The sequence below is a fragment of the Podarcis melisellensis genome, assembly GCF_964234715.1.
Source record: "Podarcis melisellensis genome assembly, chromosome: 13".
NCBI classification, from domain to species: domain Eukaryota; kingdom Metazoa; phylum Chordata; class Lepidosauria; order Squamata; family Lacertidae; genus Podarcis; species Podarcis melisellensis.
Genome location: NC_138545.1, coordinates 37,484,628 through 37,510,566, shown reverse-complemented (window position 1 = coordinate 37,510,566; position 25,939 = coordinate 37,484,628). Strand labels below are relative to the sequence as shown.

The window sequence follows — 25,939 nt, the reverse complement described above, 5'->3', positions numbered from 1 at the left end:
GGCGAACCAGAGCAGCGCACGGAAACGCCGTTTACCTTCCCGCCGGTGTGGTACCTATTTATCTACTTGCGCTTTGATGTGCTTTCAAATCACTAGGTTGGCAGGAGCTCACCCCGTCGCGGGGATTCGAACCGCCAACCTTCTGATCGGCAAGTCCTAGGCTCTGTGGTTTAACCTACAGCACCACCCGCGTCCCAGGATGCATCAAAAAGACCTTGGTTTCCCCCCTCCATCTTCTTCACCTGCCGTCATATAACAAGTCAGTGTAGGTAATGACACAAAACCCATTTGGAGGGAACTGCAACTTGGGAAGAATTGAGAGGCTATACCCATGGAAGGCTAGCGCGGGTCATGGGGTCTCCCACATCAATAAAACACACACGCACAATCTCTTCCTAATTCCCTTCCTAATTCACATGTACACGGTGCAGGCTATCCAAGTAGGAAATTAAATATGGATGGAATAAGAAGATTTCCAGCCATAACCTGCCTGATAAGAATGGCGACCCCTCAGCTGAGAGACACCTCAGGGTGAAGGTAAGAGGACTCAAGTCTTAGACACCAAGCCTAACCAGCTGCATGGCTCTCTGGATAGCTCAGTTGTGGGGCTGGCAATGCCAAGGTTGCAGGTTTGATCCCCGTATGGGACAGCTGCATATTCCTGAATTGCAGGGGGTTGACTATAATTAGTTTGAATTGTAAGGTGGCAAAGGCACATATGTGCAGATAGAAAGAGGTGCTACCCACCTCTGCACACCGTTTATCAGAGGCAATTGCCATGTGTTCGTTGTGGGATGGATGAGTCTGCCTTGTTTACCTTTAAGAAAAGCTCTCTCAGTTGCAACTCAGTTAATGCGCACACACGATGTCCACACACATCTGCTAAAAGTGCAAACAGCGGGCGCCGTTTTTCTTTCCCTCGCGCAAAATGCTCCAGTTCGGGCTGCTAACCAGAAAGATGAAATTCTAGCCAGCTGGCAACCTCACCTGTTGTCAGCCACCTTTGTCCTCACCTTTCTCCAGCGCCTCTATCTGCTCCTGGGTGAAAGACGTCCGGTTCCTTTGCAATTTGCGCTTCAGCTGCAAACGGATTTGGGACTCATCTAGGTCTTGGGTGCTTGCACCTTGCGGGTGCTCAGGGTCCAAGCCACTCTCCAGCTGTTGGCAACTATCTGGTGGTTGGATTGCAGAATGGAGATATGAAGAAAGGAAGGCAAAAAACCCCATCCACCCCCCTTACATCATCTTCATTTATTAATCATGATTCCTATTGCATATTAAATATGCAAGGTGGTTGTAATTGTTATTGAGAATGAACTAGTATGGTAGGCTAGGACTAGGGAGATCCAGGTTCAAATCCTGGTCAGCTATAGTATTATTATTATTATTATTATTATTATTATTATTATTATTATTCCATTTTGTATTGTTGTTGTTGCTGCTGTTAGATCATCATCATCATACCATCCTTCATTCGCAGATCTCAGGCCAGTTCACAACATAAGATTACAATATACAGTGTGGCACCTTGGTTCTCGAACGTCTCCCTTGACAAACATTTTGGAACCCAAACGCCGAAAACCCGGAAGTAAATGCTTCCGTTTTCAAACACGCCTCAGAAGTCAAACGGCTTCCGCTGTGTGTTTTTCAATTTTCTCAATTGAATCTGCCGACAGCCCTTTGTGCCTCAGTTTTCAAACGTTTCAGAACTCGAACGGTCTTCCGGAACAGATTATGTTCGAGAACCGAGGTACCACCGTATATATATATAAAAAATACATAATAAAAATAAGAACAAAAGCAAACCAGTAATTCCCCTCCTCAAGCACATTTAAAAGGACATTTCTTGCCAAAGGCCTGGTTGAAGATGAATGTTTTCACCCGGCGTCTAAAGGTGTATATCTCACCCCTTTTTTAAGGTGCTCAAGTCAGTAGTGTGCATGGTCCCACCTCCCCCTATGTTATCCTCACAACAACCCTGTGAGGGAGGCTAGGCTGAGAGGCAGTGCCCAAGGTTGCCCAGTGAGCACTGTGCACTGATTTGAAGCCAAGGATCCACAGTCCTAGCCACATGCTCAAAGTACTAAACCGTGCCGGTTCTCTCAGCACATCAGTGACCCACTGCAAATCTGAACCCAGGACTTCTGAGGAAGGGCTACAGTTCATTAGCACAGCGTCTCATTTGCATACAGAAGATTCCGGGCTCAACCCCCTGCATCTTCAGTTAGGCCTAAGAGAAGCCTGTCTGAAACCCTGGACAGTCATGAATTTGTCCGATCCTCTTTTAAAGCCATTCAGGCTGTCGCAGGCATTTCACACGAGCCAATCCCAGAGTTAAACTGTGCACTGTGTGTCTCCCCACCACATCCCACAAATACCTTACTTTACCCCAGTTCCTACCCACCCTCCCCAACGAAAACAAATTTCCTGTGTCAGGTGGGGAAATAGCCTATCCAAATAACATTAGGCAGACTCGCCAAAGTCAGACCAGAATCGAACCTGTATAATTTTTATTCCAACCTCGGAAGGGGAGATTTTAGGGGCAGATTTTTGAACCTGAGGAAAGCCCTGATTGCCTCTGCAAAAACTGGCACAGTTGGGCAGTTGCCCCAATAGGCGCTCCATTTTGATTTCCCATGATGCTCTAGTGTACCATTTCTCTGGGGCACTATGAGACATTAAAACGCCGGCTGGATCCACTCGGTTACTTTGGTTATTATGTGTTTTAATACAGTGGTACCTCGGGTTAAGTACTTAATTCCGTTCTTAACCTGAAACTGTTCTTAACCTGAAGCACCACTTTAGCTAATGGGCCTCCTGCTGCTGCCGCCGGAGCACAATTTCTGTTCTCATCCTGAAGCAAAGTTCTTAACCTGAAGCACTATTTCTGGGTTAGTGGAGTCTGTAACCTGAAGCGTATGTAACCTGAAGCATATCTAACCTGAGGTACCACTGTACTATAAACAGCTCTGTGATCTTCGGGTGAAGGGTGGCATATAAATTAAATTAAAAATAAATTATAAATGTTTTCCCTTCCTCACCTCTTGTTAACTCTGCCAAGGCTTTGCTGACCAAGCCGGGCCACTAGAGGGCACCATGCCCAGGGTACCCCCACACCTAGAGCCAGGTCACAGGGGGTTACACCCCTAAACTCCTCCACCCCAAACCCCCCATCTTCCATCTCAGGCCTGCGTCCCACATGCCTTCATCCTACTGACCAAGAGTGCCGGCTCCTGTAGGCCGATGCACTTTGGAGTCCCCCAATCTTTTTTTGAGGAACACGGCTTCCTCGGTGTTCAGAGGGCTCCATGTCACGACATCGCGTCTGGCCCCCTCAAACCTCCAGAGAAGTTGGTGCCTCTGCTACTGCTCTAAGCCTTGCTTTCCACACACACACACACCACTCCTCTCTCATCCTGTCTCTTCCCCCCCAGGGCTAACTGGTATGGTGCTTGTTCGCAGTGACAACTGTTCGTTAATAGTTTATAAAGAGTTAATGAATGATTAATTAGTCGGTGTTAAGAATTCGTTAATCCATCGCTGCACACTCAAGGTGCAGAACCGATGCCGGTTGCAGCACTGGGTGTTTGTGTGTGTAGAGAAATAGCCAGAGTTTTCTTCCACTGCAACCCCAAGACATATGGGGTTAAGAGTGGGGGAGAAGAAAGCCAACAAATGGAGGCAGGAAGGGGAGAGAGAGAGGCTGAGCCGATGAGGCTGAAGAGTTCAGGCCTCTTGCAAACAAGAAGTTCTCATTCAGCGAAGCGTTTCCTGAGTTGGGCACGGAAGGGAGGGGGACACTTCTTTGTGGCTGGCGCAGTGCAAGGGAGACCACGGGTTTGGGGACCGGGGTCTCCAGGAGAGGGGGACGGTGGGCGGGTTCGGGGAGCCCACGAGGGTTTAACCTTTTTATCCCAGGGGAGATGTGGTCTGAACGGTGACCTTTCTTCTGCCGCCGCGAAGCCAGGCACTCAGATCTCCGCAGGCGACGCACAGCCACGGCATCAGCCGCAGTGCTCTAATGCGAGGCGACACTGCCTGCTCCCTTGCCCCCCCCTTCCCCGAGTCCTTTGTAGCCCCCGAAGCAATGAGATCCAAAAGGCCCCCTTGGTGAAGAGTGTCTCTGCTTGGCCCGGGCCCAGACATAGTGTTGTCAGGATCCCTTCCCCCTTTCCCCGCTGCTCCACTTTCCGCCCCAGCCCCCAACGCACCCCCCCCACGACTCGCCCCGGCTCCGTCCCCACATCCCCATCAGCTCTGCTTTCTCTCTCTCTCTCTTTTTTTTTTTGCTGAGAGATCTTTGCAGAATGCAGGAGGAGGAAACACACTTGTATAAGCCTGGAGGGGAAATGAGGCAGGAGGGAGGGGCGGTGGTGGTGGTTGATGTGGGGGGGGGCAGAGGGGGGAGAGGTTGAGGAGTGAAGGGAAGTCAGAAGAGGGGAGGCCATGCATAGGATCTAAAAACAGCACAGATGGACGAACACATACAGAGAAAAAAACACACAGAGAGAGAAACAGCAGTAGCACGGCCTGTCTTTGTAGATGGGGACCACACGATAACAGAACCCGGAAGATCGGGGTGGAAGTGGTGTGGGTTGTTAGGAACAGGGCAGAAATATGTTCAGACGCGACCCTATCCAAGTTGCACTGAGAACCCAAGCACAGCTGTCCTGCAAAATCTGTGCTTTTCTGCATTTTCAAACGCAGTTCATCAAACCCAAAAGAATGTGCACCCCCCAAAAAAAGAGGCATACAGTGGTACCTCGGGATGCGAATGGGATCCGTTCCAGAGCCCCGTTCGCATCCTGAATAGAACAGAAGACACGACTGCGCATCTGCGCATGTCGTATTTTGCTGCTTCCGCGCATACGCGTGACATCATTTTGAGCGTCTGCGCATGCGCAAGCGGTGAAACCCAGAAGCAACGCGCTCCGTTACTTCCGGGTTGCCGCGGAGCGTAACTTGAGAACGCTCAACCTGAAGCACATTCAACCCGAGGTATGACTGTATATGTGCAAAAGCATGCATAACAGTGGGTGTGGTTTTTGGGTGGGGGAATTGATAAAAATGCATTGTGTTTGGGGAACTTGCTTGAGAAGGTGCATCTGTTCAGAGAGAAGGAAAACGAAAACGCACACAAATTTCCACATTGACGTTTTCGAAAAAATAATGTTTGCAAACTGATGCAGAAACAGAGTAAAATGAACAGAAAGGTTGGAAGCAGGTTGGAAGAGAGAAACCAAAACCGGAGAGATTCCTCCAGACCAGGTGGGTGATCTAGCGGATCAAGGGGATCAGAAGTAACATAACCAGGGTGGGTCTATAGGCGCTAGCTGGACAGGGACACAAAATGGGCCGCAGAGATTGTGCAGCATATTTAGAGTTAGCTCAGTTGCTAGAGCATGAGACTCTTAAATTCAGGATTGTGGGCTCGAGCTCAACCTTGGGCAAAAGATTCCTGCATTGCAGAGGGTTGGAATAGATGTCCCTCATGGTCCCTTCCAACTCTGCAATTCAATGAAATCACAGGCTATTTGGTTCTCAAATAATTTGGACATGTTTTTCAGACAAGAGATGAAAAGCCATATATTTGCTTCCTGGAAGTCTTGGTGGGGACAGAAGGCTACGTCACGAACAAGGCACCTGCCAATGTTTGGTTTAGCTGCTGGAAGGAAATAAGGCAGAGGGCCTTCTCTGCAGTGGCACCCGCCCTGTGTAATGCCCCCCCCCCGATGTCAAAGAAATAAACAACTATCTGACTTTTAGACATCTGAAGGCAGCCCTGATTACGGAAGCTTTTAATATTTGATGAATTATTGTATTTTAATATTTTGCTGGAAGTCGCCTAGAATGGCTGGGGAAACCCAGCCAGATGGGCGGGGTATAAATAATAAATTATTATTATTATTATCTGTGACACCTGACTCAACCACATGAAGGATAGCAGCAGTTGTCAGGGGTTATCACAACATGAGTTGTTTCATTATTAGAGAGCAATAAGCCACAGGAATAAACTTGATGGAGGTGATTTAGAATCTCAGCAGCAATTGTCTTAAAGTTATCCTCCGATTAATTTTATGCTGTCTTAAAATTCTCTGTTACATATGCATGTATGCCTGTAAGTCGCTTTGAGTTACTTTTTGTAAAATAAAAAAGCGACTAATAAGTTTAAGTAAATTTAATCATAATAATAATAATAATAATAATAATAATAATAATAATAATAATAGGAAACCACTCAAAGCATCTCCAGATGTTACCAATCACTCCCCACAAGGGTCAATCTGGGGCACTTCCTCTTCATCTACAAATGATAGATAAACTCTCCCAATAAACAGGATGGACCTCCTGAAACTCTGTGGCCTGGGAAAGGAGGGGCAGGAAAGAGCCGTATATCTCATCTAGATACTAGGCTGGGCGGCACACAAGGCTGGTGTGGGAATTGAGGCTCTAGGCAGGAGTGTTCGATGCTCAAGTGGTAAGGGATCCAGTCCAGCCCCCTTTATGTTATGTGATGGCAGTTCTCATTGTTTTAGAAGGCTGCAGAACCTCATGGGTTAGCAAAAAGCAAGAGGAGTCAGGAGGTTGGGACTGAGGATTTCATTAAGGACCCCTCCACCTTGCCAAGAAAGGTCTGTATAGTTAAAGCTATGGTTTTCCCAGTAGTGATGTGTGGAAGTGAGAGCTGGACCATAAAGAAGGCTGATCGCCGAATAATTGATGCTTTTGAATTATGGTGCTGGAGGAGACTCTTGAGAGTCCCATGTACTGCAAGAAGAACAAACCTCTCCATTCTGAAGGAAATCAGCCCTGAGTGCTCACTGGAAGGACAGATCCTGAAGCTGAGGCTCCAATACTTTGGCCACCTCATGAGAAGAGAAGACTCCCTGGAAAAGACCCTGATGTTGGGAAAGATGGAGGGCAGAAGGAGAAGGGGACGACAGAGGACGAGATGGTTGGACAGTGTTCTCGTAGCTACCAACATGAGATTGACCAAACTGCAGGAGGCAGTGGAAGACAGGAGTGCCTGGCGTGCTCTGGTCCATGGGGTCACGAAGAGCCGGACACAACTAAATGACTAAACAACAACCTCCCCCCACAAAAAAAATTCCAAACATTGGGGATGTTCATCCACCCCAATGAATGAATGCCTCACAACTTAGCGGTGCTAAGTGCATTTGATCTGGCATGAGAGAAAAAAGGAACAGTCTGCTGCTGTCAAAGATTGCTGGCGCCCAACAGCACCACCGAGGGGCAAATGCTCAAGTGAGATTGGTGATTCACTGAGGAGTGCAGTGTCCTTCTAGCCCAGCCTTTCTCAACCTGTGGGTCCCCAGATGTTGTTAAACTACAACTCCCATCACCCTAGCTAGCAAGGCCAGAGCTCAGGGATGCTGGGAGTTGTAGTCCAACAACATCTGGGGACCCACAGGTTGAGAACTGCTGCTCTAGCCACTTTCCAAACAGATCTCTAGAGTGATGAGGACTAGTAACATACTATTTATTTAATTTTTAAAAAACTATGAAAAGGAAGATTCTGTTACCATAATAAGTTGGAGGACCCTAGTTCTCCACTTCTGGGATGTGTATGTGAGATGTGAATGAGAATATTTGTCTACTTATGGGTAGGAGTTAAGAAGTAAAATGGAAGAAAGGATAAAAACAAGTGCTACGGGTTGGTTATAGAGCAGAAACTTGCCTTGGCCTTAAAACTCAAAACCCTGCTTCAAGCATTTGGCAGCCATCTTCCTTATTTTCCTTATTTTGATCTTCTTGCAGTCCATGGGACTCTCAAGAGTCTCCTTCAGCACCACAATTCAAAAGCATCAATTCTTTGGCGATGAGCCTTCTTTATGGTCCAGCTCTCACTTCCATACATCACTACTGGGGAAACCATGGCTTTAACTATACGGACCTTTGTTGGCAAGGTGATGTCTCTGCTTTTTAAGATGCTGTTTAGGTTTCTCATTGCTTTTCTCCCAAGAAGCAGGTGTCTTTTAATTTCGTGACTGCTGTCACCATCTGCAGTGATCATGGAGCCCAAGAAAGTAAAATCTCTCACTGCCTCCATATCTTCTACAGAGGCATACTGCTCCATAAAGCCACTGTAGAGGCATATCCTCCATAAATCAACCCAATCCCAGTTCAAGAATATAACAAGAGCTGGCTGGACCAGGCCAATGGCTTGTTGAGTCCATCATCCGTGTTCTCACAGTGGTCCACCTGTGGGAAACCTACAAGCAGCACCCAAGCACAACAGCACTGTCCCCTCCTTTGGCTTCCACCAACTAATATTCAGAAGCATTACTACTTCCAACTGTGGTCAATGGAACCAATGGCTACTGCTTATGACAGTGGGCCCTGTAACTGAATTATGGGATTGCGGAGCATGCCTTCTATGGACTCTGTGTGAACATGCCACATTGCACCCACGGAGGTGAGCTGGTTACCCCTTGAGATAGGGGCATGGGAAGCTGCCCATATACGGAGGCAGAGCACTGGGTCCACTTAGCTCAGCACTGTCTACACTGATTTGACAGTTGCTCTCCAAGGTTTCAGACTGAAAACCCAAAATTGTGATGGCCTGGGATTCCGATTCTGAGAGTGAACCGGAGGAATCCCAGCTGGCACAGGAGTCCCCGCCTCCAGGGCCGGCTGAACTGGGGCAGGGCCTTGATTCTGAGGAGCCTGCACCTGGGCCGGATCCTCAGGAGCAGGCACCAGGTGAATCCATTCTGGCCCCAGAGGTGGTTGAGGATTCAGTGCCTTCAGGTGAGTCTTCCCCTGGACCCAGTAACCCTTCAGCCTCTCCTGAACTGCAGAGGCTTAGGGCAGAGAGGCAAAGGGAACTGGTTTCTCCCAGGAGGAGTGCTCGCTTTAAGGCCAGGGGAGGCGGGGCTCCTGGGGGCCAGGACCGCCCCTGGCCTCAGAAAAGATAAAGGCCAGTCAGCCCGGTCCCAGGTTGCGGGAGCAATGTCGTCATCGAAGAGCTGTTTCGGCCAGCATCCAGTCCTGTTCCTCCAGTGTTCCTGTTCCCCGCCCGGCTTCCTGCTTCTGATCTTTGAGTGTTCCTGTCCCCGCCCGGCTCCCTGCTTCGGACCTCGCCTCGCACCTTGTGGACTAATTCCAGGCTAGTGACTCAGGACTGAATCTTGACTACGGTAACAGTAACCTTCCCCCCGGGACCAGCACAAAAATGTTGCCAGGTAAAAGGGCATCACTTCCTTAGGTAAGGACTTTGAGAGAAACCCAGAGCTTGCCTGTTGTTACAAGAGTACACCCACATCTGGGGATGGGTGAATCTCTTAGCTTTAGCTTCTGCTTTTCCCCATCTTCAGTTCAGTTCTCCACATTTTTGCATCAGCTTGCAATGTCTTTTGCAAGTGCTCACAAAAATGTAGAGTGCACATTTCCCCGAGCAATCTCCCCCTAACTCCATGCACGTTTCGTATGCTGTTCTCACTTAAGTGCATTTTTAAACGCAATTTCCCCCCTTGCATGCAGGTTTTTATGCACATTGCTCGATGGGAAAGCTGTGTCACAAAATTCAGAGAAATGCAATTTTCGGGCAACAGCTGTGTTTTTGGCTTGCGTTTTCTTCCGGCGAATTCGGTAGTTTCGTATTAAAAAGCAAATTGACCTGAACTTCTGCCTCAAACCAACCCAGCACTGATATTTGATACAACATGCAGACAGTTCCGGAAGCAACAACAATTCTCTGAGCAGGACTGGGCGGCTGGCTTCAGCCACTGTAAACGCATCCCACAAAGTCTTGGGAGTGATGTTACATTGCAGGGACATTTAAATGGTGGCTCGACTTAAGCACCTGTTGGCCCTGGGCAGGTGTCAGCACACAAAGGGCAGTGGGCCAGGGTGCCAGCTGTTGACACTCGCCCTAGATGTAGAACAAGCTGCCCTGATTGGTTGGGAGCTGCAATGGACTGCCAAGTCCTGGGACATTCCCTCTTTCCTTGACTGCTGTCTCGAGTTTCTCTGGGGGACTAGCTACTTGTTGTTGAAATGAAAACCCGGAACAGAGCATTGGGAACCTGAAAGGAGCGAAAGTCACAAAGGAGACACAGCTTAAACTGGAGAAAGGGATGAGAGCACAAGCGTGAACACCTCGCCACTTCTCTACTCTACATCCCCTTCTCCCAAACCTGCTTTTCTTATCGCTTACATATAAAGCACATGGTTCCCCCCCCCAAAACCCCCCAATAATCCTGGGAACTGTAGTTTGGTAAGAATCCAGGTACCTGTAGCTCCCTGAGGGGTAAACTACAGTTCTCAGGATTCTTGGGGAGCGGGGATATGCTTTAAATGTATGGCGTAGATGTAAGCACACCAACATTTAGCTAGCCCAGAGATGGAGAATTCTCCTGTGCCCCCTCCTGAAGTTCTTGGGCTCCAACTCCCATCAGATCCAGCATACCTGGTCAATAATCGAGGATGATGGGAGTTGTAGTCCAGCAAGATCTGGAGGGTCACGGATTCTCCATGCCTGATCTAGCCCCTCGGGAAGCCTAGCTCATACTCTCCAGACTGCAGGAAATGGCAATCTTTGTGTGTGTTTGTGAAGCTCAGTAAGTAACCTTGGGCTGCTCACTCTCTCCCAGCCTAGCCTCCCTTCAAAGGTTGCTGTGAGGATAAAATTAGGAGGGAAGAACCATTTGCACCACCTTGAGTTCCTGGGAAGAGCAGGCATATAAATAAACATTAATACCTAGATCTATACAGACAGAAAGAGGCAGGCAAATTTGTCAATCTGAGTTTCTCATTTTTCCAACCTTCAGTGCACACTGAACCTTCACACACACACGCACGTCCTCATGAAAATTTATCAGCATATTAGCACTAATTTCTCCAAACATATATGTTTATATGCAATTCCGTGTAACATATACATATTTTGATGTTTGATGTCTTGTTTTTATAATGCCTAGAGTGGCTGGGGTAACCCAGTCAGATGGGCAGGGTATCAGAAATAAATCAGCATCACCATCATCGTCTTCACAAAGCAATTTCCCTAATGACACCCTGCCCTCTTGGTATATTTTTTAATGCACACTTTACCCTAGTATATGCACTTATGTACACATTGCACAGCTGGAGAACTGCAAAGCTCAGAGGACTGCAGAGATCAAAGGATGGGCTTTTTTCCTGGCAGTACGCAACCGTACACAGAACCGTCACCTTTTTGGGGAGGGGGAGGCGGGAGGGTTCTTGGGCCTGTCAGAGTTTCATGCCTCCTTCCCCAAGCCTGGGAAGCCTTTGCTGACCTTAGAGAAAGAGACGTGATGCTTTGACAGGTTCCTGGAGCCCTGCTGCCTCCTTCCTGGGCGACAGAGGCCTGTTCACCTGTGTGGCAGAACCCAGTAGGTGGGTGGATGGACGAGGGAGCATCAAGCAGCTAATCTGCCCTCACTGCTCAGCCTTGGCCTCAGGCCATGCCCCTTCCCCACATGCTGGCCCCTCTGCCTGCTTGCTGGTGAGTACTGGTACTTTTATAGGGTAAAAAAAGCACTGGCCTTGTTTCTGTTCATGTAGGCCCAGCTACGCCCCTATCTGGACAGGGATAGCCTAACTACTGTTGTCTGTGCTCTGGTAACCTCAAGGTTAGATTACTGCAATGTGTTATACGTAGGGCTGCCTCTGAAGACGATTCAGAAACTTCAGCTAGTGCAGAATTCAGCGGCCAGGTTGCTCACCGGAGCAAGACGGTTTGAGCATATTACACTGATCCTGGTCTAACTGCGTTGGCTACCGATTAGTTTTTGGGCCCAATTCAAAGTGCTGGTTTTGACTTATAAAGCCTTAAATGGTTCAGGACCGCAATACCTCAAGGACCGCCTCTTTCCATATGAACCTACCCGGACCCTGAGATCATCTTCTGAGGCCCTTCTTCGTGTACCTTCTCCTTGAGAGGTCCGGAGGGCGGCAACACAAGAACAGGGCCTTCTCTGCAGTGGCTCCCCATCTGTGGAATGCTCTCCCTAGGGAGGTTCGCCTGACACCTTCATTATACACCTTTAGGCACCAGGCAAAAACGTTCCTTTTTAACCAGGCCTTTGGTTGATCTGATTTTACAACCTATGCCCTTCTAAAATGTGTGGTTTTTTGGGGGGGAGAGCTATTGGGTTGATTTTGTTTTTATTATGTAATTTGTGGTTTCATACCTTGATTTTATTCTGTGAACCACCCTGAGACCCCCGGGTATAGAGCGGTATATAAATTCAATAAATAATAATAATGATAATGATGATGATGTATCATTTTAGAAACTGCAAATTAAGCAAGTAAACGTAAACTGAATCAAATTCACCCCCCATCCCTTCATACCAGGGTTGGGTGGTCCTGTCACCAAACTGTCTTGGTACCACTCTTGGCGGCTGCCCCACGTGCTGTTCTGTATGTTCAGCATTCTGCTCTTCTCATACATGCCATCCACCCCCATGGAATGGAGCTGAAGGCCAGAGGGGTAGGGAGAAGGGAAGTGGGGCTGCTGGATGGATGCCCCACACCTGGAGGGACACGAGCTGCAGGGCACTCGCCCTGCCCCAGATAAACCTGAAAGACAAGAGAGAGAGAGAGAGAAACCATTAGTCCACAGGTGCTGAATACAAAGATAAGAGGGGGACGCAGTTACAGGGCCTGGAATTCAGGAATTCGCCCACTAAGTCTGCAGTAAGTTCCGCACCCCAGAAATGATCTCTTTCAGCTTCTGCCTTCTGGAAGAAGGTACAGAGTTATAAAGACTAGGACTAGCCGCCTGAGAAACAGTTTCTATCCAAATGCGATTTTGGTTTTAAACGCAGTGTAAGGTAGTCTCTATGGGAGTATATTGTACTTAATTATGGGGTATCAGAGTTTTTAGGGGGTTAACCAGGCTGGGATAGCAGGCTTGTGGGTTTTTGAATGTCTGGTGTAGATTCTTTTTCAATTTCATTGTTCTGTATGGGACAATGACAATAAAGACTATCGTATCGTACAAGAACCATACATTTAAAGCACATAATAATCCTGGGAACTGTAGTTTGTTGAGTGTGCCTGGAACTGTAGGTCTGTGGTGGTGAACTATAGTTCCCTGTATTCTTTGAGGGAAGCTACGTGTTTTAAATGTATGGTGTATACGTGGCCACGTTCAACACCTTTAACACACAGCATTTTGTACCAGGCTTCGGTGGAGTGAGCGGAACAGTGGGACCAACGGTCTAGAAGGCATTTTCCAAGATAATAATGCCCACTCACATCACAAAGACCTCATAACCCACCTACTCTCAGCAGCCAGAAGCATCATAGCCAGACACTGGAGAGACCTGTCAGGAGTAAGCATGGACCATTGGTATCAGATAGTATGGGAAGCAGCCTTATCAGAAAAACTAACCAATAATCTGAAACTGACATGGGGACAAATAGAAGAAGACGCCTTCACCCTGGTATGGTTCCCCTTTATCACATACAAAGTCCAAAACGACAACAACAATAATCTGCCGACAGCATATGAAACAATCTGGTTAACCTGATCCAAACACACACACACACACACACACACACAGAAAAACAATCTCACTACAGCCAATCAAAGACAACCACACTCTAGGGCACCCCCAACCTCTCTCACCACCAAGAAAACACAACAAGCCAATAGTAAGAGAACCCACACAAGTGATGCTGACACAAAACCCCACACATACACTAAGTACAGCGGTACCTTAATTCTTTCCAGAGGTCTGTTCTTAACCTGAAACTGTTCTTAACCTGAAGCACCACTTTAGCTAATGGGGCCTCCTGCTGCCACTGCGCCACCACCGCATGATTTCTGTTCTCATCCTGAAGCAAAGTTCTTAACCCGAGGTACTATTTCTGGGTTAGCGGAGTCTGTAAACTGAAGCGTATGTAACCTGAAGCGTCTGTAACCTGAGGTACCACTGTAGAAGAATAGAAGCATTGCCACCTGACCCCCACCCCACTTACCATTCCCCCCCTCTTTCCCCCTATTTTCTTCCTAACCGAACACTGTAATGCTAATGTCTCACAACAAATGAAACTGATCTGTAGAAAACGCAACTTGAAAAAAGAGACAATGCACACATTTTTTGTAAACTAAGAAATCTTTAATATTTTTTTTAAAATAAAAATAAGGCATTTTCCTAGGTGCCAGAAATCCCCAGCTACCAGAAAATGTGTTCTGTTAGCCCCAAAACGGAAAGTGAGCGAGGTCCCAACTAAAAGAGGATTGGCAACTTAAGTTGACAGAATATGCGCAACTGGCAGATGGAACATATAGAATAAGAGGGCAAGAAGAATACGTTTAAAGAAGATGGAAAACGTTTATCGAGTATACGGAAAACAACTGTGTACAGCTGAAAACACTGGCAGCTTTAAGAATAAAGCAAACAGAGTAAAAAAATACTTGATGGATATAATCAGTGCTTTTTTCTGGGTGGGGGAAGCAGGGGGTACGCATACCCCTAAACATTTTGTGAATCTAAGTTTGGCCTCATTGAGGGGCAGTATTTCAATATGAGTAGGAAAATGAGAGTACCCCTAAACATTTATTTTTTTTAAAGAGCACTGGATATAATAGTGGAAAACCGATTGGAATGGTTACTGTAAAATATGCAGGGATGAATGAATGAATGAATAGACTTTATTTGCGTAGCCAACAGGCCATAGCATCAAAGGACAAACACCGACAAAAAGACATTACGAATATAGTTACCATAAAATCTTATGACCTATTAAAACCCTAGGTAGAAGCTGGAATATCATTCATCCATGACCCATGCAGGGATGTAAGATATGCAAAGTGAACCATGGAAAGAGAAAAAGGGAAGCCACTGGATATTTGAAAGTATATAAAATGTTTATTTGAAACTGTAAAATAGAAAAATTAATAATAATAATAATGTCTATAAAAAAGAAGGCGTTTTCTGCATGTGCTGTGGGGGGGAGTAATGGGCAGGTGGGACTCGTCCACCTGGGAAGGCAGCCCATCTAGGAGAAGGAAATTCTGATCCTAAACCTCCACTGCCTTGTGGGACATCTGCAGGAGAAGAAAAGGCTAAGGAAGAAACCCTAAACAAATCCAGAGTGGTGTCCCCAAGATGGTTGGATAGTGCCTTGTACGCCTCCTTCCAGCACCTCCTGCAGCCAAGCTGGTGCCAAATGTATAGCTCTGCTTGTCTTTGGACCACATCAGTGAGACCAAGAGGAGGGTCCTGTTCTCTGGGCAGCCTAGGACCCTCATACACGCTGCCCAGCCTTGCTCCCCCAGCGAGGTCACTTTGGTGCTACTAACACCGCAGTTTGACTTCACCCCTGGAGGCAAACTCCATTGTCTCTCGAGACAGACTAATGCATGGGTAGGCAAACTAAGGCCCAGGGGCCGGATCCAGCACAATCACCTTCTAAATCCAGCCTGTGGACAGTCCAGGAATCAGCGTGTTTTTACAGGAGTAAAATGTGCCCTTTTATTTAAAATGCATCTCTGAGTTATTTGTGGGGCATAAGAATTCATTTATTTTTTTCCCTTCAAAATATAGTCCGGCCCTCCACAAGGTCTGATGGACAGTGGACTGGCCTCCTACTGAAAAAGTTTGCTGACCCCTGGACTAATGCCAATAACCAGTGCCCACCATCCCCGATCGACCGAGAGCCACTGTGGTATCGCGGTTAGAGGGCTGATCAAGGACCTGTGGTGATCCAGGTTGAAATTCCTGGCCAGCCCTAGAGTTTGCTCACAGGGTGGCATTGGGCCTGTTCCCGGCCCTCATTCTAACCTACCTCACAGGTGAGGACAAAACGGGCAAGAAACACCATGTATGCTTTGTCAAATGCCTCAGAAGAAACACAGAATGCAAATGGAAAGTGTTGTAATAAGGTCTCCGTTACGTTCTTTTACAGAGAAGGGAATGAGGAGGAATGAGAGGGATTTGAACCCAAGATTACCAAATTCAAGTCCAGCAATAAAACCCACTTGACAACGTTGGCTGCATTAAAAGAATCACCCTGGAGGCTGTTCCCTGCCCTTATGTAGGGCAAATTGGTTATACAGTGGTACCTCAGGTTAAGTACTTAATTCGTTCCAGAGGTCCGTTCTTAACCTGAAACTGTTCTTAACCTAAAGCACCACTTTAGCTAATGGGGCCTCCTTCTGCCGCCATGCTGCCAGAGCACAATTTCTGTTCTCATCCTGAAGCAAAGTTCTTAACCTGAAGCACTATTTCTGGGTTAGCGGAGTCTGTAACCTGAAGCGTATATAACCTGAAGCGTATGTAACCTGAGGTACCACTGTATGGCTATTAACTAAACACCCACCCACCCTTTTAAGCCTGTTTTGCACTGTTCATGGAATACCTCAGGGGTGGGAAGCCTCAGACCCTTCTTGATGGTTCTTGCCTAGCTAGAATGTGCCCTTTAACTTTGATCATGCCTCTCAGTTGTCTGGGTGGAGGTTACAGAGACATGTGTGTAGAAACTAGCCCACTGAACAAAGGCCAAATTCATTGCTCCACCCACTCCTGCCTCGGGCTCCACCCACCAGGGGCATGCGGCCTCCACAAACATGTGTGAAAGGGAAGGTGGCCCTCAGGTTGAGACTGGTTCCTCATCCCTGGAATGCAAACCTGTCAGGAGCAGAAGTATTGGGGTTTGTTACTAGCATACAGTGGTACCTCGGGTTACATACGCTTCAGGTTACATATGCTTCAGGTTATAGACTCCGCTATCCCAGAAATAGTACCTTGGGTTAAGAACTTTGCTTCAGGATGAGAACAGAAATCGTGCTCCGGCAGTGAGGCGGCAGCAGGAGGCCCCATTAGCTAAAGTGGTGCTTCAGGTTAAGAACAGTTTCAGGTTAAGAACGGACCTCCAGAACGAATTAAGTTCTTAACCCGAGGTACCACTGTACTGTAAAGGCTTGAGATGCTGCTTGTTTTTCTATGCTCCGAGCTTGTTGAGGCCTCAGGTTCTTCCTGAGCTGCTGCAAACCATCTCACTCGGAACGCCATTGTGGCGTGGCGCTTCGAGTATTGAACTAAGTCCTGGGAGACCAGAGTTCAAATCCTCACTCAGACACCAAGCCTAACCAACCTCACAGGGTGATCGTGTGGGTGAAATGGAGAGGGGAGAGAACCACATTTGCCACCGCGAGCTCCTTGAGGAAAAAAAAAAGTGGGGTGTAAATTTACTAATCATGAATTCATTCCTTCTCAGTTGCACAGATACACACACACACAAACACAAAGGCTTATGAATATAAAGGAAACTCCCCATTTTCACAGGGTGAGCGGTCATGTGTAAGCCCATTTCACACCCATTCTACCCTGTTCCGTCCCACCCCTGCTGCTTCTGGGGTCAAAAGCGGTGCGCCTGTCAGTGGTCGTGCATCAACAGGACATACACATTGCCTAGAGAGAGAAAGTCTCTAGGGCTGAAGGAAACTGATTTCCTTTCTTTCCCACCACTCAAGAAAGAGGGGAAGAAGTAAAGAGTATACAGTGGTACCTCAGGTTACATACGCTTCAGGTTACATATGCTTCAGGTTACAGAGTCCGCTAACCCAGAAATAGTACTTCAGGTTAAGAACTTTGCTTCAGGATGAGAACAGAAATCGTGCTCTGGCGGCGCGGCGGCAGCAGGAGGCCCCATTAGCTAAAGTGGTGCTTCAGGTTAAGAACAGTTTCAGGTTAAGAAAGGTCCTCCGGAACGAATTAAGTACTTAACCTGAAGTACCACTGTACTTGGTCTCTGGCAATAAAACATTTGAACTAAGAAAAGATTGTATATAGTCTTGGGCATTGCTATTTTTCTAGAAAGCGAAATGCTGGAACTTCACCCTGAACACCTCCCTTGTTCTCTCATAATGGCAATGGCACACACCAAGGAGGTGCCAGAACTGAGTTCTGGTGATTTCCGGCTGGAAAAAAAGCCCTGGATTTGAATTATAAACTGCATACACCCCCCCCCACAACATTTCTCTGATGACAATAGAGACATCCCATTACATAATGATAATTTTACTATTTATAGCCCTTCCACATCATATTGGGTCACCCCAGCCACTCTGGGCAACTATCAACATATATAAAAACATAATAAAACATTTAAAAAAACCCTTCCCTATACATGATTGCCTTCAGATGGCTCAGGGGTCAGATAACCCCGTACCCTCCAAGATTCCTCCAATGAAAATAGGGACGTCATAATGAAAAGCTGGGATCAAATCAGAAACCGGGACAGCTTTTCTAAGTCAGGGACGTCCCTGGAAAATAGGGACACATGTAGGGTCTGAAACTGAGAGTTGTGTGTCTTTCCCTCTGATTTCCTACCCTGCCCCCATTTTTATGCATGGCTACCGCATGCCAGGTTTATTAGTGGTGGAGTGCTCAAAGAGGCCACACAGAGAGAGCAATTTGTCTCTATCCATGCACACTGCACAGCCAGAGATCTCCTCCACCGCAGGGACATGCTGTTCTCAACATGTCAAGAGCCGCTTGCCGTGTCCTTGAAAGCAGCGGCTGCAGATGCAGACCCAGGGTGTATCAACAGGGTCTGGCTGCCCAGCCTTTTGTTCTGGCTACCCAGCACCACCTGATCCCATATCTCCGGCAGGTTCCCTTTCCATGGGCCATAAAAGCCTTTGTCAGTCCTTCGTGTCAGCCAAAGCACCCCGATATTCCTAGCACTAAAACCTCATTTGCCTCTCTCTCTCCCGCCAGGCTCTCTAGGTGATGGTGGTCCTCAGTTGCTACCTCCATTCATCCCATCCTGGTCCCCAGCTAACTATTCAGGCGAAGCAGAAATACCAGGGTACTTGGAAGGAGGGAGGGAAAAGCAGGAAGCAGACCCAAGCAGGTGAGCAATATGAATGGATAAAATTGTAGTAGCTGGATAAGTAAGGGAGCAGGCAGGCAGGCAGAAGCTGCATGTGGCTGGGCAGATGAAGTGTTTGTGGATCATGAATTTGGGAGACGGGCATCTGTTGCATGAATGTGTTGATATCAACCCTCCTGCCCCAGGTGTCTCCGGCCATACTGACCTGTACCGGCCCTAAACAGCCAATAGCTTGACACCAAGCCTCTCAAACTAGGGTGGGGAACCTTTCACCCTCCAGACGTTGTTGGACTACAACTCCCATCATCCCCTGGTCATGCTTGCTGGGGATGATGGGAGTTGTAGTTCAACAACGCTTAGCAGTCCAGAGGTTTCCCCACAACCTTGACCTTAGCTTGCTACCACCAGCCTCGAGTGTGGGCAATTGTTTTGTTGCCTCTTTTTAAAAGCATCCATAGTTAATCCGTAGTGCAGCAGCGTCGGATAAGAACTGCAGTGAAAGTTTTGAACAGAGGGCCGTCCTCACCCTTTGCCTTCCCTATCCCAGGAAAAGCTGAGAGCGAGAACAGAAAAACAAGGCAGTACCTAGATTAGGAACAGAATAGGGAGCTGTTCCCCCTAGAGTTTGTGTAGCCCAACTGTCAATGGTACCCTGGAATCATCACATCTCAGATGCCTAGGCTGTAAAGCTGAAAAGTCAGAATTGCAAAATTGCTGTATTAGTGCAATAAGAGACCAGAGTAGGAATAATAATAATAATACAGGTGTGTACTAAGGGGATGGGATGCGGGTGGCGCTGTGGTCTCAACCACAGAGCCTAGGGCTTGCCGATCGGAAGGTCGGCGGTTCGAATCCCTGCGACGGGGTGAGCTCCCGTTGTTCGGTCCCAGCTCCTGCCAACCTAGCAGTTCGAAAGCACGTCAAAGTGCAAGTAGATAAATAGGTACCGCACTGGTGGCAAGGTAAACGGTGTTTCCGTGTGCTGCTCTGGTTCGCCAGAAGCGGCTTAGTCATGCTGGCCACATGACCCGGAAAAACTGTCTGTGGACAAACGTCGGCTCCCTCAGCCAGTAAAGCGAGATGAGCACCGCAACCCCAGAGTCGTTCGCGACTGGACTTAACTGTCAGGGGTCCTTTACCCCTTTTTTTGTACTAAGGGGATGTACAGGAGAATTGTGACAGCCTGACAACACTGCCTCTATTTACTCTCCAAAACTGCAGAAATGAAAACCGGGACACTTTATTTTCACACCAAAACATCACTGTCAAGTGTGATGCACACCATACATTTAAAAGCCTTATTACACGCCACCCCAATCCCTATGATGATTGAAGGGGTTCTAGGTGTGCTTTACCCGGGTCTGTGTTTCCTTTGGAAATGGGGCAAAGAGGAGACTGGGGTGTCCTTTGGATATGTGGTTTATTTGTAGATATACAACTTGACTCTAGTTGGAGAGTGTTCAGAACATTCCCATTTCCAGATCTCTGGCTTCTCCCATAGGCTCAGCAGGCTTTGGTCTCATAATAGAGAAATCAACCATGCTCTCTGTCTCTTTGTTGCAGCCCACCCCAGTCAGCCCACATGACACTCTTCACTCCGCTGCCTCTGTCTTCTCCAGGGTGTCAGGCAATCATTTGCTTTTCTCAGTCCTGCCTGGAGGGATTGAACCCAGAGCCTTCTGCATTCGAAGTGTGTGCTCTCTACTGGGCTAAGCCCTTCTTTACAAATTGTAAACTGCCCTGATGGCAAACCACCCTTAAATCAAATTTATTTAGGGAGGTGCATGTATGTTTAAAACAAACAAGCAAACAAAAATGCCTTTGGACACTCAGTCGATCCATTCCTGGGAGCATTCTTGTGCTTATATTCCAAATAGCTCCCATTCTGACTTACGGAGAGTGTAAAAAATAACCTGTGACTTGACCACATCTGGGAATTTCGGGTCCCAGCCCAAACTGGAAACTTCGTTATCTCAAACTGGGGCTTAGCTTAGTGAGCTACCAAATTAAGCATGATGTCCGTCGTTTTAGACCCTAAGTGCAAGCTTTTTTCTTTTCAAAATAATCAGTACAGGGCCTGGGACCCAGACGGGGACACCACCCACCCTGTGTCCCCAAATCCACATAGGGACCTCCATGCCTGCAATCACATGCATGGGGAGACTCTAACTGCAGCAAATGTGAGCCCCACAATCCGATTTGGGACCACAGTGTGTGTGTGTTTGTGGGTAAAATGTTACACCACCCCATGCCAGGATCCCAATTCTGATCGGGTACCTGACAATGGCTGCAGAGGCAGATTTAGGGGAGCATGACCAGTTTGGCCGCACTGGGCACAGAGCATCAGGGGCACCACTGGGGATGCCACAACTATGATGCAGAATGGAAGGTGGGGGGCACCAAAATTTGGCACCACCCAGGGCACCCCTGAAATTTGAGATCCCCAAAGGCCACCCCAATGGCTGCTTGTAGTCTGAGCTTCTGGCTTTCCTGTACAGGTGCAGAAAGGAATAAGGTTGTGCATCAGCAGCCCCTGTGATTGGCAGCCGCTAAGGCCTGTCTTTGCCTTGCCAACAAGTACGGTATTTCTGACTCTAGTTCAAACAAACCAGTGATCTCAAGTCAATATGGAAAAGGGTGGGTACAGCTACCCAGCAGTCTTGCCCCAAGGATCTTGCCCCAAGGCTGGCAGCACACTTTTAAGTATTTTATTCTTAAGCGTTAACGTTTGCTGCACCTAATCTGAGGATCTTTTTGTACTTCGTTTAAAGAATCCCCCTCTACTTTAGAATCATATGATTGTAGAGTTAGAAGGGACCACATCTACTCCAACTCCCTGCAATGAAGGAATTGAACCCATGACCTTGGCACAGCGTTCAAAACTCCCATTGTTCTAGGCACATTTTGCAACAGGGAATCTCATTAGCGCGAGCAGTTTCTGAGCTCTGGGGGCAGTACTGTGCCTAAGATTTCACATTAAAACTTCAGAGTAGAAGGAAAGGAGGACCTTTTTCTGCCTCCCCACTTCCAGCTACTCTATGAAGACTGGAGAAGAGACCCTCTTAAGAATATTAGGGGGGTGAGCAGGGGAAGGACTAGAGCACGTGAACAAGTTTTAGCTGCAGTTCATTCATTTTCAGCTTTGTATTATTGTTATAAAAAAGCAAGCCTAGACATTCCGTTGTTGCGCCCATAACCTAGGTTTAAGGCATAGGCAAACCAAGGCCCGGGGGCCGGAAGCGGCCCAATTGCCTTCTAAATCCAGCCCGCGGATGGTCCAGGAATCAGTACAGTGGTGCCTCGCAAGACAAAAATAATCCGTTCCGCGAGTCTCTTCGTCTAGCGGTTTTTTCGTCTGGCGAAGCAACCCTATTAGCGGCTTAGCGCTATTAGCGGCTTAGCGGCTATTAAAGGCTTAGCGGCTTAGCGGCTAAAAGGCTATTAGAGGCTTAGCGGCTTAGAAAAAGGGGGGGAAAGCGAAAAAAATCGCAAGACTCGCAAGACGTTTTCGTCTTGCGAAGCAAGCCCATAGGGAAATTCGTCTTGCGAAGCGCATCGAAAAACGGAAAACCCTTTCGTCTAGCGGGTTTTTCGTCTTGCGGGGCATTCGTCTTGCGGGGCACCACTGTATGTTTTTACGTGAGTAGAATGTGCCCTTTTATTTAAAATGCATCTCCAGGTTATTTGTGGGACCTGCCTGGTGTTTTTACATGAGTAGAATGTGTGCTTTTATTTAAAATGCATCTCTGGGTTATTTGTGGGGCATAGGAATTCGTTCAGCCCCCCCCCAATAAAATAGTCCAAATAGTCCGGCCCACCACAAGGTCTGAGGGACGGTGGATGGCCCACGGCTGAAAAAGGTTGCTGACCCCTGGCTTTAGGTGCCATTTAGCTGCTAGCTTTCATATTTCAGTTTCTAACACTGCCTTGGCGTTATCGGCACCACGCTCTAACCGGCTGAGCTGAGGTTTTTATTAACTTTGTTCAAGAGCATCAGAGGAGAGCCAAGAGATTGACTCCATCACTTTATATATCTATTATTGACCATTATTATTATCAGCCTCCCACCCCACTCTCCATAGCACATCCTGTTGGGGGGGGGGTGATTAAAACAATTTAAATTTCAGAATTTTAAAACAGATAACAGTTGCAGGAATAGGGTGGGCCCTGAAAACACACATCACAGGTGTCATAGGCCAGGGTAAAGGGGTGTGTCTTCAATGTTCACTGATAGTGGCAACCTCGGCCAGGAGGGAATTCCAGAAGTCAGGGGCTGCCACAAAGAATGCTGTCTCCTGGGCCACCAGCACCCCAAAACTCTAAGGGAGGTTTCCACCTATTTCCATATGAACCTACCTGGACACTGAGATCAACTTCTGAGTCCCACCTTCATGTGTCCCCTCCCTGAGAGGTCCGGAGGGTGGCAACACAAGAAGGGGCCTTCTCTGCAGTGGCTCCCTGTCTGTGGAATGTTCTCCCCAGGGAAGTTCAGCTGGTGCCTTCATTACCAGGGCTGTCTTAAGCATATGTGGTGCCGGGGTGCAAAGATCCGTCCTAGTCACGCAGGAGAACAGAGCTGGCCAGCCACCTCAGCATCTCGCTGGCTCGGTTGCCCCCAAACTCGCAGCGCAGAGCCACCCGCAGCAGAAGAGCCTGCCGCAGCGCTCCGATCGACAGGCAGGCGGGCTCTTCCCCAGACTCAACTTTCGGGCCCCATACTCTTGGCCTGGCGCCCTGAGACCCTGGCGCCCGGGTGCGTGCCCCACACCCCTAGCGCCTATAGGTAAGACAGCCCTGATCATTACATACCTTTAGGCGCCAGTCAAAAACATTCATTTTTAACCAGGCCTTTGGTTGACCTGATCAACATCCTTTTACCATTTTAAAATGTGGCTCTTTTTTGGTGGAGTTTATTATTGGGTTATTGTTCTTATTCTGATTTTATATGTTGTGATCTTTTCTGTGAACCTCCCTGAGACCTCTGGGTATAGGGCGGTATAAAGGTAAAGGGACCTCTGACCATTAGGTGCAGTTGCAGCCAACTCTGGGATTGTGGTGCTCATCTCGCTTTACTGGCCGAGGGAGCCGGCGTACAGCTTCTGGGTCATGTGGCCAGCATTACTACGCCGCTTCTGGCGAACCAGAGCAGCGCACGGAAATGCCATTTACCTTCCCTCCAGAGCGGTACCTATTTATCTACTTGCACGTTGACGTGCTTTCGAACTGCTAGGTTGGCAGGAGCAGGGACCGAGCAACGGGAGCTCACCCCGTCGTGGGGATTCAAACCGCCGACCTTTTGATCGGCAAGTCCTAGGCTCTGTGGTTTAACCCACAGCGCCACCCGGGTCCCCCATAGGGCTGTATTGAATATATATAGGGCAGTATATAAATTCAATAAACAAACAAACAAACTACCAAGAGGACCCCCCCCTTTCTGCTGATCATAACACCTGGGAGGGGCTGTAGGGAATGAAGAGGTCTTTCCAATCTTGGGGCCTAAGTCATGTACAGCTTTGAAACTAGCATGAGCACCTTGGAATAGTCCTGGAAACAAACCGGCCACCAGTTACAGAAAGCTCACAGTCATATTCCTGAACAGGTGCGTCACAGCAGTGTGCAGACCCAACACTGGGCTTATTCCATGTGGTCTTCTGCAAGCGTTCAGTGCAAGGCTCCAGGTAGGAGGCAAACCAGCTTGTCCCCACGACTGAGACACCCAGTGCGTGCGACATGCTCGTGTCACACACACATACATGCTGTGTGACGTGAGCATGTCGTGCATGCACAAGTGTGCACATGTTGCTGCAGAATATTGAGGGGATCCAGCCCCCCTCCTTGAAAATTTGAGGGGCCCTCGGCCCCCTTGTCAGCAAGTAAAAGATCTGTCCTTCCCCTGCAGGTTGTAAAAGGAAGAGAGGGACAGAGAAAAAAGAATGTCAGAAAAAGCAAGAAAAAGGAGGAAGGAGTAGGCTCATATGAGCTTTTGGTTCTGGTCTTCTCCACCGCTGGTTTGGGCCCAGCTCATAGCGGCCATTGCAACAAAACAAAGCAGAAAGGTTGTACACCCTTGCTCTGAAGTCACTACCACATCTGCGCACTGAGGACTCGGCATACAGAGAAAAACACATTGCGCCATATTCCCCAACCCAGAGTACAGTGTTACGTGGATACCGTAGCATGCGGATGCCAAAACACATTACACAACATAGGGTGCTTCCAGACAGTCGCTGTTTTCGGGTTGGATTCAATCACATGCAGGCCAATTCAGGCTGGGCAATTAAAGCTGAATCTGAGTTTTCGTGCAATGAAAGTGCTTCCTACACACACACCCTGGGGTGGTATTTTTTTTACCGCAATAGGAAAAGGAAATGCACTGCAAAGTTCAGGGTAACATTTGCTTGGCGCGACATCACCTTAAGCTCCCCTCACAAACGAATGCTCAATAAATCACCGACCTCGTCTAACCTGCCTGCAAACATTGTGCATACAAATCAGGATGAATGCTCGATAAAGAGGTCGTTTGGAAGCGACCAAAGGCACAGGATACCCACACTGGGCTTCACAAATAAGAAATGTACTCAGTTTACAAAGCACATGTAAAGGGTAGCAAGTGTTTTGAATACGGCTCCTTTGCAGATTTGACAATAGCACTTCCTTCGTACATTGAGGTTTCTTTCTCCCCCTTGACGGCTTCAGACTCGCGGCCAAGTTTAAAATGTTTGCTTCTTGCCTCTGGGCAAAGTTTTCAACCTCAGATGCCAGGAGGGACCAATGCATAATGCACACACAGTATCCCTGGCTTGGTTTTAACTTCTCTTTGAACCACTGTTTACATGTTGTGTATTTATAGTCCGGCTGTAAAACTGGTTCTGTTGCTCACTTCTCGCTCGCTGCCGCCTATTTTTTATGCTGCAGTTTGTTGCTTTATGGTTTCGTGTTTTATCGTTTTACGATGTGAGCTGCCCGAAGTATCAGGTGACCCATATAAATGACGCATATAGTTATTTTAAATTAGAATACATTTGAAAGATTTGACAGGGTGGACAAAGGGAATTTTTCTGCCCAAGGCAGAAATTTAAAAAAAGGCATCTGCTATAAATTT

The 25,939-nt window shown here is 47.8% G+C and overlaps 1 protein-coding gene and 1 long non-coding RNA gene across 8 annotated transcripts in view; one reads left to right on the top strand and one right to left on the bottom strand.

Moving 5' to 3' along the window:
- LOC309354195 (paired box protein Pax-6-like) overlaps positions 1 to 25,939 on the bottom strand; it is a gene marked incomplete at its 3' end in the record, with an annotated part of 52,859 nt that overhangs the window by 10,869 nt on the left and 16,051 nt on the right. For 5 of the 6 annotated variants that reach the window (XM_081884222.1, XM_081884223.1, XM_081884224.1 and 2 more), the window contains 2 exons: positions 12,340 to 12,567; positions 1,014 to 1,172 (listed from right to left, as the gene is read on the bottom strand). In XM_081884222.1, the coding sequence (XP_081740348.1) occupies positions 1,014 to 1,172; positions 12,340 to 12,454 (274 nt within the window). In that variant the 5' untranslated portion in view covers positions 12,455 to 12,567. Of the gene's footprint in view, positions 1 to 1,013; positions 1,173 to 1,806; positions 1,881 to 12,339; positions 12,568 to 25,939 lie in introns of those variants that run through there. The other variant, XM_081884225.1, reaches the window with a different exon arrangement.
- Positions 16,575 to 24,846, top strand: LOC309354445. 2 transcript variants are annotated; one of them, XR_014162306.1, is made up of 3 exons: positions 16,575 to 16,651; positions 18,723 to 18,858; positions 24,737 to 24,846. It is a non-coding gene; the product is annotated as an uncharacterized lncRNA (long non-coding RNA). The 2 variants fall into 2 exon arrangements; XR_014162307.1 differs by having other exon boundaries at positions 16,578 to 16,713.